General features: G+C 37.0%; 1 protein-coding gene across 1 annotated transcript in view; it reads left to right on the top strand.

The window, feature by feature from the left end:
• Positions 1-13,529, top strand: part of LOC119728273 (pikachurin-like) — a 56,166-nt gene that overhangs the window by 2,154 nt on the left and 40,483 nt on the right. Inside the window, exon 2 of the mRNA XM_038200442.1 lies at positions 11,812-11,940. Coding sequence (XP_038056370.1) covers positions 11,812-11,940 — 129 coding nt within the window. The remainder of the gene's footprint in view (positions 1-11,811; positions 11,941-13,529) is intronic.

Below are 13,529 nucleotides of genomic sequence, written 5' to 3'. Positions count from 1 at the left end.
GTTTGTTCTCTTGTATTTATTCAAACGGAAAGATTTCCATATTATAAGAAGTTCACTAATTTTCCTCTGTATTGACTAACAAGCCCCCAGATAGCAATTTCATGTCATCAAAGTCAATTTGAGCAGTGAGAAAATACAAGCATTTTCTTAGAAAACACTTAGAATTTTTCAGTCCACTCTCATAGGGTTTGTACACAGGGTGTTGAGTGAACTTCTTATATGGAAATCTTTCCATTCAAACTTCAATTTGAAGATAAACAAAGTTAAAGGATACTAATGAAAAGTTAAAAGAAAATGTCTTGGTCGGAATAAAAAAAGTACATTTAAGTACCAGAAACTTGGTATCTTATGTTCTTCATTTTCTTTTTGATTGCATGAACAATGTGGTATCTGGTACGTACATGTACGTGTCCGACTGCCAGTGTGGACAAATAGATTCAGGTGACTGCGTTGCATGGCTGAGGCCCCCCAAAAAGTTGTGTTGCCCTCACCCGACCGACTTACAAATCCGGAAATCTCCTTTTCTTTTTTTTCTTTCTTTTTTACCTTAAAAAAAAAATTAAATAAACTTTAACCTTGCCATGACTGTTTCTTTGTAATGCCATAATATTGCATTTCGTTTCAATATTGCATGTGGTATGATACTGCATACAATGTTTACGTGTGTACACAGTATAGTTGGCGCGTGCATGTACGCTGGTAGAGGGGAACCGGTAACTGACAAGTGGCCATTCTTTCCATTTATTCGTCAGTTAGAAGAAAGGGTAGGCAGTAGGCCTATACTATGTGTACTTTATCTATACCACCACCCCCCCCCCCAAAAAAAAAACAATCCCGACTGATGGACCCTAAATTTGTTTGGGGGCCTAATGAGGGCGCATATGTAGCAATACGAAAATCACGATGTCATTTAACCGTCCATATACCTGCCAAATTTAAACTTGTACAGTCCTTTTCACCGATGTGTTAACCTCCTCTTTACACCAGAGTAAGATTTTTCAAAACATTAGTAGCTTCCGAAAATCATTAAATTCTTGTTGCTAGGATTTCAATACAACTCGTACCTCTTGCAGCTGTAAATTCTGGATTTCAGTTGGAAATTTATAAGTTCCTGAATTTATCTCAAACTTTCAAGAATGTGGGTTTTTAATGTCATAATTTGGCATTTGTATTTTACTTCGATTTTTTGTTTCTATTAGTTTTACCAATAAAATCCATACAGCAGTTTAAAGTGTGATCGTTCGTGTCCGATAATTGGGCTGTGTATCTCGCAACGATGATTGACAATCCCATCACATGATGGTTTACTGCGCACATGATGCTAGGCTGCTTAAACAAACCTCAGTATGATCCAAGTTTGGAAATTTATTTTAAAAATATTTATAAAAAAAGGGTCCTCAACAAATGACATACCTTGTCTACATACTTTTTCTCATCATGACTTATTTATGACATGTTTTGTCTTACTTTTGTTTTGATATACAAAAATGAGATTGTGAACCAAATTTTACATTATTCACTGAGAAACATTTCCAATTTTGTTAGGAAATACTTTGAAAATGTTTGTAACTCTCCCGTACTTTGTACTGCCGGAAGTTGGTTGAATACTCCCCAGGGAGCTGAGATGGTATTTAGAATGTTTCAATGTCCCAAATGAGCAGGGTAATAATGATGTAGCGCCTTGAGCATCAATAATAGTGGATATGTGCACTTTATAAATACTCATTATTATTAGTAGTAGTACCGGGTAGTGGTAGTATTGTACACAGCTGCTGAAGTGGCGTCTGGTCTAGTGGATACTACATTTTTCCATTGTCTTAAAATACTTTTTAGTGGCATGCACGATATACATCCCATATCTATGACCAGTTGATCTTGGTGTACACTTTCCAAACTACACAAGTTCAGTTACCAAGAACTTTTCTGCAGGACAGTTTTAAACTGGGGACTTTTTAAAGAAGTTTTTAAAATCTGTAAAAATGGTCAACTTCATCAATAACATTAGGCCTTAAAAAAAAAGAAGTTATGTTGGCGTAACGGGCCAGAAAAAATACGGTAGGTAGGTCGGTTTTTTTTTTTTTTTTTTTTTATCCCAGCAACGAAAATGACATTAAGCCGGTAGTAGTACACGATAACAAAAGAAAACAAGGCTACACACAATATTTGTATACTTTTAAACTCTGAGTGACATTTATTTCACTTTTTATGTCTTTCTTTTATATATAGTTTCTTGTTTTTGTGCAAATAAAAACAAAACTGTCAGATCGAGGAAAATTTAAGGAAGGCATGGTAGACCAAGGCCTGCAGTGTGCTTCAGGACAGATGAGGCATGAAGCCAACTTGCTGTTTTTGGTGTATCTGTAAAATGATATATTAAAAATAAAAACCATGAATTAAGAAAAGTTCTGGCTGTTGTATTTCAGTTTTCAGTATGTTATATTCAAATTATAGGCATAGGATAGGATAGGACATTCAAGCAATATTCACCTTTTAGCGTTTAAATGGCCTAGATATCAAAAAGCGGAATCCAAAATCAGACAAAATGTTAGCCGTTTCATCTGCATCGACATCTTTAATATGGACCCGATTCTTCCTTTGAAGTTTGTATTTTTAGCACGGTGTAACCCGCTTTTACACCATCGGCACAGCTCTGGGCGATTACCCCCAGCTCTAGACTCAAATTTATCCGTATTAAACGGTCGAAAATGACCGAAGATCCCCATTTGCCCTTGATGGAAACACTGTACGCTTCGGTACCGGGCGCCATGATGCGACGGCGTACGCGCGTAACCACGGGCCGGGGGCCGGCCGGGTCGCGTCGGCCGCCGGGGTTACAGAATAGTTTACCATTTTTAGAATAAATATAATCAATTGTTATCGTGTAAAATAGTGGAAAATTAATTAAAATAATTTATATTATAATGAACTATTTTTGTTAAAATGGAATAAATATGTAGCAGTTCGCGCCGTGCAACAGTCTAGGATGAGGCTATACATGTACGGTACATGTACGTGTGCATCTATCATGCATGCATGGTGCATCGATCTCCGCACGCGCACTGCCTGTAGGCCTGCGCGATCTTCTGCATGTTCGTTGTGTCATGGAGAGGAAGGTGCAAAACATTGTGCACTCCAAAGTTCCACGCGCGCTATCGTCATACAATTGAGGAGAAACGGTCAGAAATGGTTTCAAAACGTATTTAAAATTCATTTCTATAGATTTTAATTATATTTCTTCCCTTAAAAAAAAAAAATATCCAGGGTCGGCCGCATTTTTAGGGTCGGTCGGGTTACGCCAACATAACACTTTTTTTTTAGGCCTTACTGTAAATTTACAGAATGACTAAATTGTTTAATATAAAAATGTACATGTATTGGAGTGCCACTGGTTTTGTAAAAACTTTTGCCCCAAATTGGTTTTTCACAAAGTTTCTGAGCCAGTACATGTACATAGCCTTAATAACTGTATTGTAGTAGGCCATATTGTTGAACACAACAACCCCTAAGTGAAACATTTTTTTTGTAGCTAGCTCTACTGATAATAAACTGCAAAATGTCCAACCTGTCAGACTTTCCCAAATGAAATAGGGTATCTAAACACATTCTTTTGTAATCTATATTAACTAGGTCAGTTAGTTCATGTACCGGTAAAGCCCTGGTAACACATTCTAGCAATCATTAGCTGGCATACATTGCTGCCCACTACTGTCTGGCATTTATACATGTAAGTATCCACTTGTTGATGCCAAAGACTTATGCTTCTGTTGTCAAGGGTTTTCCCTATTCACCGTCTTTTCATACATTGACCGAGTTAATGTACAAAACATCGCATTCCCTAAAACGAATCCATTGTAGTGAGGAAATAGGTACAGTAAATGCATGAAGTGCTGGAAATTGCACTAGAGAGCGGGTGGGCTCTCCCTTCCTTCTCTGTTCCCTGTTACATGGCGCTACATTCAGGCAAACTCCTCAGGGCTAGCTGCCAAGAACACTTGTACTTGTAGCCCAATCACATCCAATGAACTCTCTCAGATTTCTTGTGGGAGCCCAGGGTTGAAATTGCTTAAACATTTGTCCAATTACATTATGCGAGCTCTTCTGAATTTCTACCATCTGGGGACATGATATCGCTACAGTGCTGGCTGGATTTGTCACAAAGTTTGGTAGTTTGTACCTTTGGGGGTCACCAGAGATCACCGATCAAACTGATTTTGTGGTACCGATTTGGAAACCAGTATTCAATGGGCTGAACATATGCTGCAGGATGTCTGTATTATTTCCTGATATGATTTATTATTTCCTGTGCATCGTTGGTATGCAGACAAGCAGTTAGATTGTTCTACATGTAACTTGAAAATGTGCTGCAAGCATTAAAGTTTAAATGCCCTGCTTGCATGTAAGGTACAGATTGTGACAAGGTTCCATTCAGCAGAGTGAACAAAATCACTCTGGGCAATATTTGTTCAGCCAAATATCCTGGCCAGAATATGCAAGTGTCTCCAGACACAGAGAATAAAAAAGGCAAAAGTAGAAGGAAAAGCCAAACTGCGATTGTACAAATATATTAATTAATGTCTATTAGATTCTGCCCATGCATGATGGCCCCATAGCTGTAGTTTGTTATTCTATTTGAAGGCATTCTCAAGGGCAAGCAATCTGAATAAAGTATATATATGATGCTGACGGGGCAATAGTGAGGAAACTCTCTCTTTTCTGCATGTCTTTTAAATGTGCATCTCGGAAAGAAAAACAAAACGTTTTTATTGAATTAAACATTTTATTGAATTAAACATTCTAAAAAACTTAAATTTTGTTTCACATAGCAATATGCTAGGTAGTACTCTTCATGGTCATAAATTGTAACCAGAGAGGTACTCAAAATATGTACATGTATGCATTTGGAGGATGAGATGAAGCAAACATACATTGTATACAGGTATGTATATAACTGGTAATGCAGGGAAAACAGCAAAAATGGTTGCGTTTTACCCAGCGCAACCACTAAAATTTCCTGAGACGCTTAATCAGATGAATACATCAATTCCCATTCCCATTTGTCAAGAGTGCATCATGGGTTTTTAGCTTTAGTTTTGACTATATATACCTTTAAATCTGTAAATTATTGCATTTCAGATAGATGCACAGATATACAACCAAAACAAGTAGGGCCTAATATATGTTTGGAGTAAGCATAGTAGATGAAGCATTCTGTGCGTGTTTCTTAGGCTGGCCAAATTTAACAAGATTACTGGCCTGCTGAAGTGGCTTCCTTACCAGATCCTAAGCCTTCTGTAATTGAATCCACTTCCAAGCTCTCTACATACATGCAATCTGGCATTTCTGGTACAATGCACATCCCTTTGGAGTACCTTGAGATGTCTGATTTCTCCAGGCCAAATTGAAATCTGTCAATACCCATTTGCCATGAGGTAGAGGTAATAAATGGTGCAGTCCATAGTGAGAAATGAAACTATACCCTGATCTGTTACAATCCTACACAAATTACAGGGGATAGTGTCTTTTACATACATATAGTGAGTTTGGGAAAGACAAGTAAAGCGTGACTTCAGTCTGTTTGATAATTTGATTACAAAATTCTCTGAACAAATTCCCTAACTGTCTGCAGAGTGAAATTACACAAAAATGCAAGGCCATGATCTCCAATGATGATGGTTGGTGAGTTAGTGACCTCAAAATCTGAAAGTTTACCCCAAATTATTCTTCCAATCAGAAAAACACTAATCCCCAATTTTTTGCCCCATGTGATAATACTGTGGAATGGTGTTTAACATTTCCTTAAATAACCAATTTGTTTTCCTTGAAAACAAAATTTCACATACCAAGTTCCAAGTTGTAAGCAAAAGCCATGCTATTAGTATTTCGTGTAGCGACTTACACAATTGGTTGTTTATACTGTTTGACAGGAATTGTTCATGGTGTTTTGGAAACCAAAACAGCCTTGCACATGCAAGTCACTTCTCAAGCAAACCTGACGACATATAGTATACTGCATGAGACTCTCTTAGATGTATTTCCTAAGAGTGAAAATTCACTCTACTCAAAAGCGAAAATCATTACATTCAACTGCAAAAAAAATATGCACGTACGGTATGTATTCTGTATAACAAAATGAAATCAGTTTCCTAGCCTGTAAAGCTTGTGAGTGGTTTTGATAAATCTTGTAATTGAAAAAATAACAAGCCCTGAAAAGTACATTGATCATTTTGTGGCTGAATCTCTTTTCGATACGCTATGTGTGCGCAGTCTAGGCATTCTAAAGCCTTTTTTTATTCAGTGATTAAATTGTGACACAGATATCTAACTTATATTCAACTTTGAAATTCAGCATTTGTGTAAATGACTTCATAAAATACATGTTCAGTACTTTTCAAACATTCTTAGTTCTGACATTTTTTTGTCATGGCAAAGAAAAGATTGGAACATTATTGGGAAACAAATTTGTTGATTTTGTTATTCGTACATGTGTACTGTACATACATCTTTCTGATGGTATAGCGGAATGCAGCAATGACTGTCCGTCCAACCGTACATAATTCCAATCTAATTTGCTTCCTCCCCCAGTCCGCAGATGTCAGAATCCCACTACTGTAACCTCTTGTGACATTCAAGAAAATTGAGTTTGTAACTTAATTTATGCCGTTCATTAGCCTCCTAACGAATTAACAGTTATTGATTTTTGTCTTCTGCTCCACTGATGATTAATTAACTAGCGGCAGCAAGCTTTGGAGTGTGGTAGTCTACTCTTGTCAGGTTATAGTAGCCAGTATTAGAGTGGTTATTGATGTTGGTTATGGATCAGCTTAAAGCAGTGTGGACATGGTACATGTAGATGATACAGACTATTGGTTGTTTTATTGTTTGTGATGACACTCTGAATGTGTAGTAGATACAATGACATAGTAAAGCTTTTCTTCTCATACACTGTATATCACTGTCGGCAATATACTGAATCACATGATATAAACCAATGTCAAAACAAACGAGACCTGTCTTAACAATGAAGGAAATATTACTGTACCAGTAGGTCTTAAAATCATCACTCACATATTTCAGTTTTTATGGGAATCACTTAATTGTTCATAAATACTTGTGTGTACACATTTGCAGTAAATGTTTGTGCCCTTTATGAAAGGTTATTATTGGCCATCCATGCCAAGCACTAGTAATAGTATTTTCACATGACTGATCGACAGTGGCAGTAACCTAGCTAAGCCCTGTAAGGTAATTGTTACCAGTCCTTTCCGATTATTGTTGAGCAACAAAGGAACCAGCTTTGAATGAAAAACCTCAGAAGGGCTTGGCCATTCCTTTGTTGTCAAAATTGTGGGGCAAAGGGGCATTAATCTCTCCTGAAATGTTGATATTTTGATGTGGCAACCACAGTTCCTCTCTCCATTGGTGCAGACTAGCTTGTCAGAGGGGATGCCAACAGCACTCACTCAATTTCTAGTCGGCTTCACTCCTTGAATGAATTTGTAAATACTGGCTGGGTTCAAATGCAGAAGTCATGTCATTAGGTTCGTGGGAAATTGGCAGGGAGAGAAACTCTTGAATGGGCCATCAAGCGTTATTTGTTTGCATTACCTTTTCATTTTCCAAGTTACCTGAAACCATCAATTTTGTCAAAGGGTTTTCAAATTTTGGGTCTCTCTTTTCTTTTCTTTCCTTTCCTACCTTATTTTGAACTTGAACGTCTCGAGCAGTACCAGATTTTGCAACCCCCGTTTTTATATCTTTGTGGGATATTTTTTTTTTACCTGTTTTCTGCCTCTATTACAATTTTTTTATTCAATTTCAAAATCATACAGACACATTGTAGCATATTGATGCCCTCCCCCCATGAAGTACTTGTACCCAAGTGTGCTCTGCCCTCCCACTGAATAGCAATATTGCAACAAATAATCAATGACAAACAAGTGAATGGAGGCCACTCCCTCCTCTTATGAGATCGATTCTGGGATCCCCTGTAGTAATTTCAACTGGAAAAAAATCCAAACTGCACCATTGCTCCAACAATCATAAGGAACTCCCTCATAGTATTCAGAATTCAGATTGTACAAGTACACTGTAAACTTCTGCATCAGGTCCAGTTGACAATGCCCAAACTGATCCAAGCATAACAGATACAAACCAAATCCGAACTCACATGGATCAGACCTACAATAATCCAAACCAGACAGACTCAACTTGACAAAATGTTAAGGAAAATCTAACTGACCGGTAGTGGAAAACATACAAATGTATACCCCCCCCCAAAAAAAAATATCTCCCAACAAGTTTGCAAGTGTGAAGAGTGCCCTGATCCAACAATATGAGAATTTCATAAATAAGAGAAAGCTTCATTGGATCTTGTCAGATTCAGTGCCAGTATGGTTTGAAATGTTAACATAGCTTTGCTGCAGTCAATGTAACCATAGTTAAAACAACTGTGTATGCATTTAATGCACCTACTTAATTGTCAAAGAACACTCCCCCTACAACCCCCCCCCCCACCCAACAACAAAAAGGAAATGGAAAAAGGAGAAAAGGAAAAGAAGATGGTGTTAGTCAATATTACACTCTCAAATGATGGCTGGCACCCCAAGGTAGGTGAGTGCTTTGCCCCCTGTAGGAAAAAATGCTGGTGACACCCATGCATGGTACTTGTTACATGTATTCAGTGTGCGGATTATTGAGAGTGCGGATAAGATCTAGGGCAACAGGTGGGCACATGTAGGTACAAAGATTGCCAACCAACCAGATCTGTCATAACATTCAAGGCATGTGCAATAATATTTTTCTACTGTTCACTGTTTATACACAAAAAGGGTGGTAACTCACTGTTTTAACAATATCTGTTTTGTTGCACTTTTCATCTAGACTTTGTGTTGCATTGAAATGTCGAAAATTATAGTACTGTACATACGTGTACATGTACCGGTACGTGTTGTTTATATCCAGATCCAACATTAACTACCGGTAGAGGTTGTAGGAATAACCACACGGTGTTGGGCCATGGATTACTGCAGACTTTGCCACACACATCAACTCAAAATATGCATTTTTAAATCCATGTTTGAATTTTTCAACATGTCGCCAGAGGGCGCTCTAACATTTGATGACGTCACCTGTAAAATTTGTGTACAGTACTGCCTAGGCAGACACTCACATCGTTGAAAGCAAGTTCGCATCTTCTGCCAATTTCAAATAATAAGGCACTTCCGGTTTCGACTGGAAGGAAGGGTCACGTGATTTTGCACTTAAAATCAAAAATGAAGACCCTGCAATATTGTATCGATTGCTATAAAAAACCAAATCAAATCTGTAGCGGTTGATTTTAAATTGATTTTCAAAGATTATATCAAGAAATCTTTGATTGCTTGTAATATGATACTTGATGACATCATTGTGACGTCATTACCAGAAAGTTCAAGAGCTGTTTTAACTTGATTACATCTACATGTATCACGGTATATTTTCTAGCAATTTTTTAAGGTTTAAAGGTCTTTTTATTGTAACTTCCGGTCTGATGACTTAATCAATTTTTTTCGCGCACAGATGTTGTCTGCATTATGGTCATCATGTACATAAATTTTGAAGCGATTATCGCAAACTTTGCCACAGACATCAAGTGAAAATGCGTTTTTGACATTTTTTAACCTAACCTTTAACAAGCCCATCATATATGTTGGCAGTAGGAAAAAACACCAACATGTTCTACATGTAACTTTAGATTTTGTTAACCCATTAGATTTTCAAATGATGCTTTGGTTGAATTATTGATACATACCGTACATGTATGTTCTATTAATTTACAGTGTATGTTTATGCAGAATATGCTACATGGACATACTTTTCAGTGATCACAAGATTGATAGTGAAATATTACATGAATATCTTCATTTAAATGCAGGTATTACTATAACAACACTAGTACATTTTAGAATTTATTCTGACTCATACTTTCAAACCCTTTGTATTACCCTGCGTATTTTACTTGTCCCTAGAGAAAAGACATTTTCTATAGTTTTTCTACAAAGCAATGTTGTCATCAGCTTGCAGAATGTTAACCAATAAAAGCACGAAGACATCACCTACGGTATGTACGTTGTGAACACTACTTTGGGCCAATCTTCATTCACATGACATTTTAATCAGTGTACCTGCGTTTTGATGCTGTGTGTACATATTACGCATGAGAGCTTGCAGTCAGTGGGTACACATGGAGATGACTCCTTGCGATACTGATTTGATTGACGCTGCATACATATTGACTCATCCTCCCCTTAACATTTACACTTTGTATTAGATTGGCCAGCCACTTAGGAGTGACAGGTTTTGATGTTCTTATCACAGAAAGTACATGTACTGGTAGGAAATGGGGGTTGAAATGGCAAATCATTATTTACTCACTACTGATGTACAAATCTGTTGAGTGTCATTATCCTTGTTTTGCAGACAAAAAAGTATTTGTCCACTAGACAAATCAATGTACACTTTCTCAAATAATGTCAAGATGAAAAAACAACAACTCATGGAATAGGTGCCTCCATAGTCACTCTTGATTTTAATTGAAATGTAGTGTTACATGTAGTTTTAATGGACCTCATTTGATGCTAGGGGATGCTGTTTTCACTTTTTCTTGTCTCTTTATTTTGTAATTATTTCATAATTTATCCGTAAGGTGAAGGGAATTAGCATCAAATTAAAAACTATTCGTCTACATTCCTCTTTTGGTTAATTTACATTTAAAAAGGCACTTCTTGGGCAAGGGGCAAATGTATTTTTTTTGTGGTGGGGCACTGGAAATTTGTAGGGGCCACGTACCCCTCCAGGCACCCCCCCCCCCCCTCCCGCGATACATCTCTGGTCGACTGCCAGTGTTCTCCGCATTAAAATTACTAAATGTGTTTTACATGTAGTTAAATTACATTGCTAAATTGTTGGAGAAAAGCTGAGCCAAATTTGTAATTGTCTACATTTTGCATAACCCTTTTAGGTTACATTTTTCTTTGCCGGTCATTTGACCCCCCCCCCCCCATGTCAAGGAAAGAAATAAGTTCAGGATAAGTCATTGCTAGTGTTGTTTTTTTTTGGTTTTTTCTTTTTTATTGATCTTCTTTTTATCACTGCCTTGGGTCTGTGTTTACAATGTATGTTTAGTCTTGTCGCCATTTGCAGTAAAAGTGTTATCCATTGGAATAGTTGAAAGTCACCCCATCTGGTTAATATTTCTCAACAGTGTTACTAAACAACAGAGTGCTGAGTAATGACAGACAACACACATTTATATGTGCACCTATGAGCAGTAAACACACTTCTACATTGAAGTACTCCAAAATGTAAAAAAAAAAACCACAAAAAACAGAGTTATGTTTACATGTGATCATGCAGAAGTACTACCAAAAGGAACAAACTTTGTATCCGTAATTTCCTTTGTGTGATAATTGTACACAAAAAAACACAAATTTTCAACTTAGTACAGTTGTGTGCACATTTATGTTCGTATTTTAATGATCTTCCCAACTACTTATAATGGAAATGCATTTTAGAGTCAAAAATGCTGCAATTTGTTCGAAAGTGCTCCTTTAAGGCAGTTTCTTTATGCCCATTCTCTTGATTAGTTAATCAATAATCATGTTTTCTACAACTGAAAACGAAATCTTAAATAATTTTAAACTATAAGTTATTTGTCTTCAGAATCAAAAAGATATCACTTTTTAAAAAGCTCACACGATAAAGCTCAGACCATTGTTCTTTCTCAATTTGTTGATCAAATTGTTGGTTCTTATTCCTGTTTTCTTTTTTCAGGTCAATGTGGAATGTCCCACCCCTGTGCTCAAATATGCAAGAATGTACCAGGCATGGGACGGGTCAAATGTGAATGTGAATCTGGTCACATACTGGCTGCTAATGGCTTTCTGTGTATCAGTGAGGAAGGTAAGGTAGCAACATCAGAAAAGCTTTCTATTCTGGAATATGTATCTGATTTTTTCCCCCCAGTCCTTAGGCATCAACACATTTGTCAGACTGTTGTCAACGCAAATAAATCAACACGGAGAATTTTCTTTCAGTGACAATTATTTACAAAAACTTTAATATTAAAAACATTCACTGAAGGACGACACAACTATATTGATTAAAATGTACACTTCTGGGACTATGACCACGGAATTAAATTAATAAATAAATCTCTGATTGAACCACTGTTTTCAAACTTGAATCCTTAAGCTTCTTCTGTTACAAAAACCTTACTACACTTCCGTTTCAAAAACGGTATTACACTTCACTTGAATTAACAAGATTATCTTTCAAGTCGAATACTTGAAACACAGTGCACTTATGTGCACTAATACACTAACTTAATTACACTAGGTTTTTGTACTGCACTACTAATTTACACTTCTGTTGACTTTAACTGAAATCTTAGTTGCTACACCAGTGGGATCACTTCTGCATTTTCTTGTACGTTGTAAATCAAATTAACACTGAACGGTTTACTTATTCTGAAGTGTCTTTCACCAAAAAACAAACACTTTTTTATACTTGCTATTATTTGAGTTTCACGGTTTTGGTGGCACAAATTACACACAGAATAAATGTTGACGATATACAATATATGAAAATTATCAACGGCTATACACGCTGTAAAATCTGTAAAGTTCACCCAGTATTAATTACAGTTATGGTGTTCCACCGAGCCGTCAATAGGGTCTCCTCAGACTTGGTCTGGATCTTGGTGTAGTACCAGGGTCAGGTCTTGACACAGGTAGAGCTAGCACAGTAGTAACGTGACCGTCCCATTGCAACGTCAGACTCTCAGACCATTATATGGGTGACAAAGAAGAAGTTCCTCAGCTGGCTGAAATCCCCAGTAATACTTTCTGGAAAAGTCAAATTAAAATAACCGATCCCCAATAATAATAATCCAAAATCTTCAACATAAATAATGTACACAGGTCATGCAAGTTTAAGCAGTCACTATATTTTGTAGGCAAAATAATCCTTCGAACAAATAAACATATTTCAAGAAATTAAACCACTTCGGATAAAATTAGAGGAAAAAATTAATTAATCTAACTCACGGTTTTGCAGCGAGGTTCCCCGTATCTGGTTTTCTGGCTCACCAGCAGAGAGTGTAGCAAAAATGCCCCAGCTAACAGCTATATGGCAATGCTGCAGCACACGGCTTGGCTCTGCTAATAAAAATTGCTTTGCACCAGAGTCTGAATACTCTGCTCAGGAAAAGGTTTGGCAGCAGGCAGCAGGAGATTTGTCTTGGCGTCTATAGAGTTCTCATATGTGATAGAGTGGGCTGCAGTCACACTGACCATACACTTATATACTCACCCACACACATACACACCCAACTAATCAAACACCAAAGAACTACACCCAACTGAAGAATGTCTAAGAATGCACATACATGTAGCTATTGAATATTCACACTGGAAAAGAAAAGATATAAGGAACTTTTACTTGTAAGGTGGAAAGGAAAGGACACATCAAATAAAAAAAAAAATAAAAAA

The sequence above is a fragment of the Patiria miniata genome, unplaced genomic scaffold (genome assembly GCF_015706575.1).
Source record: "Patiria miniata isolate m_02_andy unplaced genomic scaffold, ASM1570657v1 HiC_scaffold_20, whole genome shotgun sequence".
In the NCBI taxonomy this organism is placed as follows: Eukaryota; Metazoa; Echinodermata; class Asteroidea; order Valvatida; family Asterinidae; genus Patiria; species Patiria miniata.
Note: the sequence above shows the minus strand (reverse complement) of the source record. Positions and strands in the feature narration are given on the sequence as shown.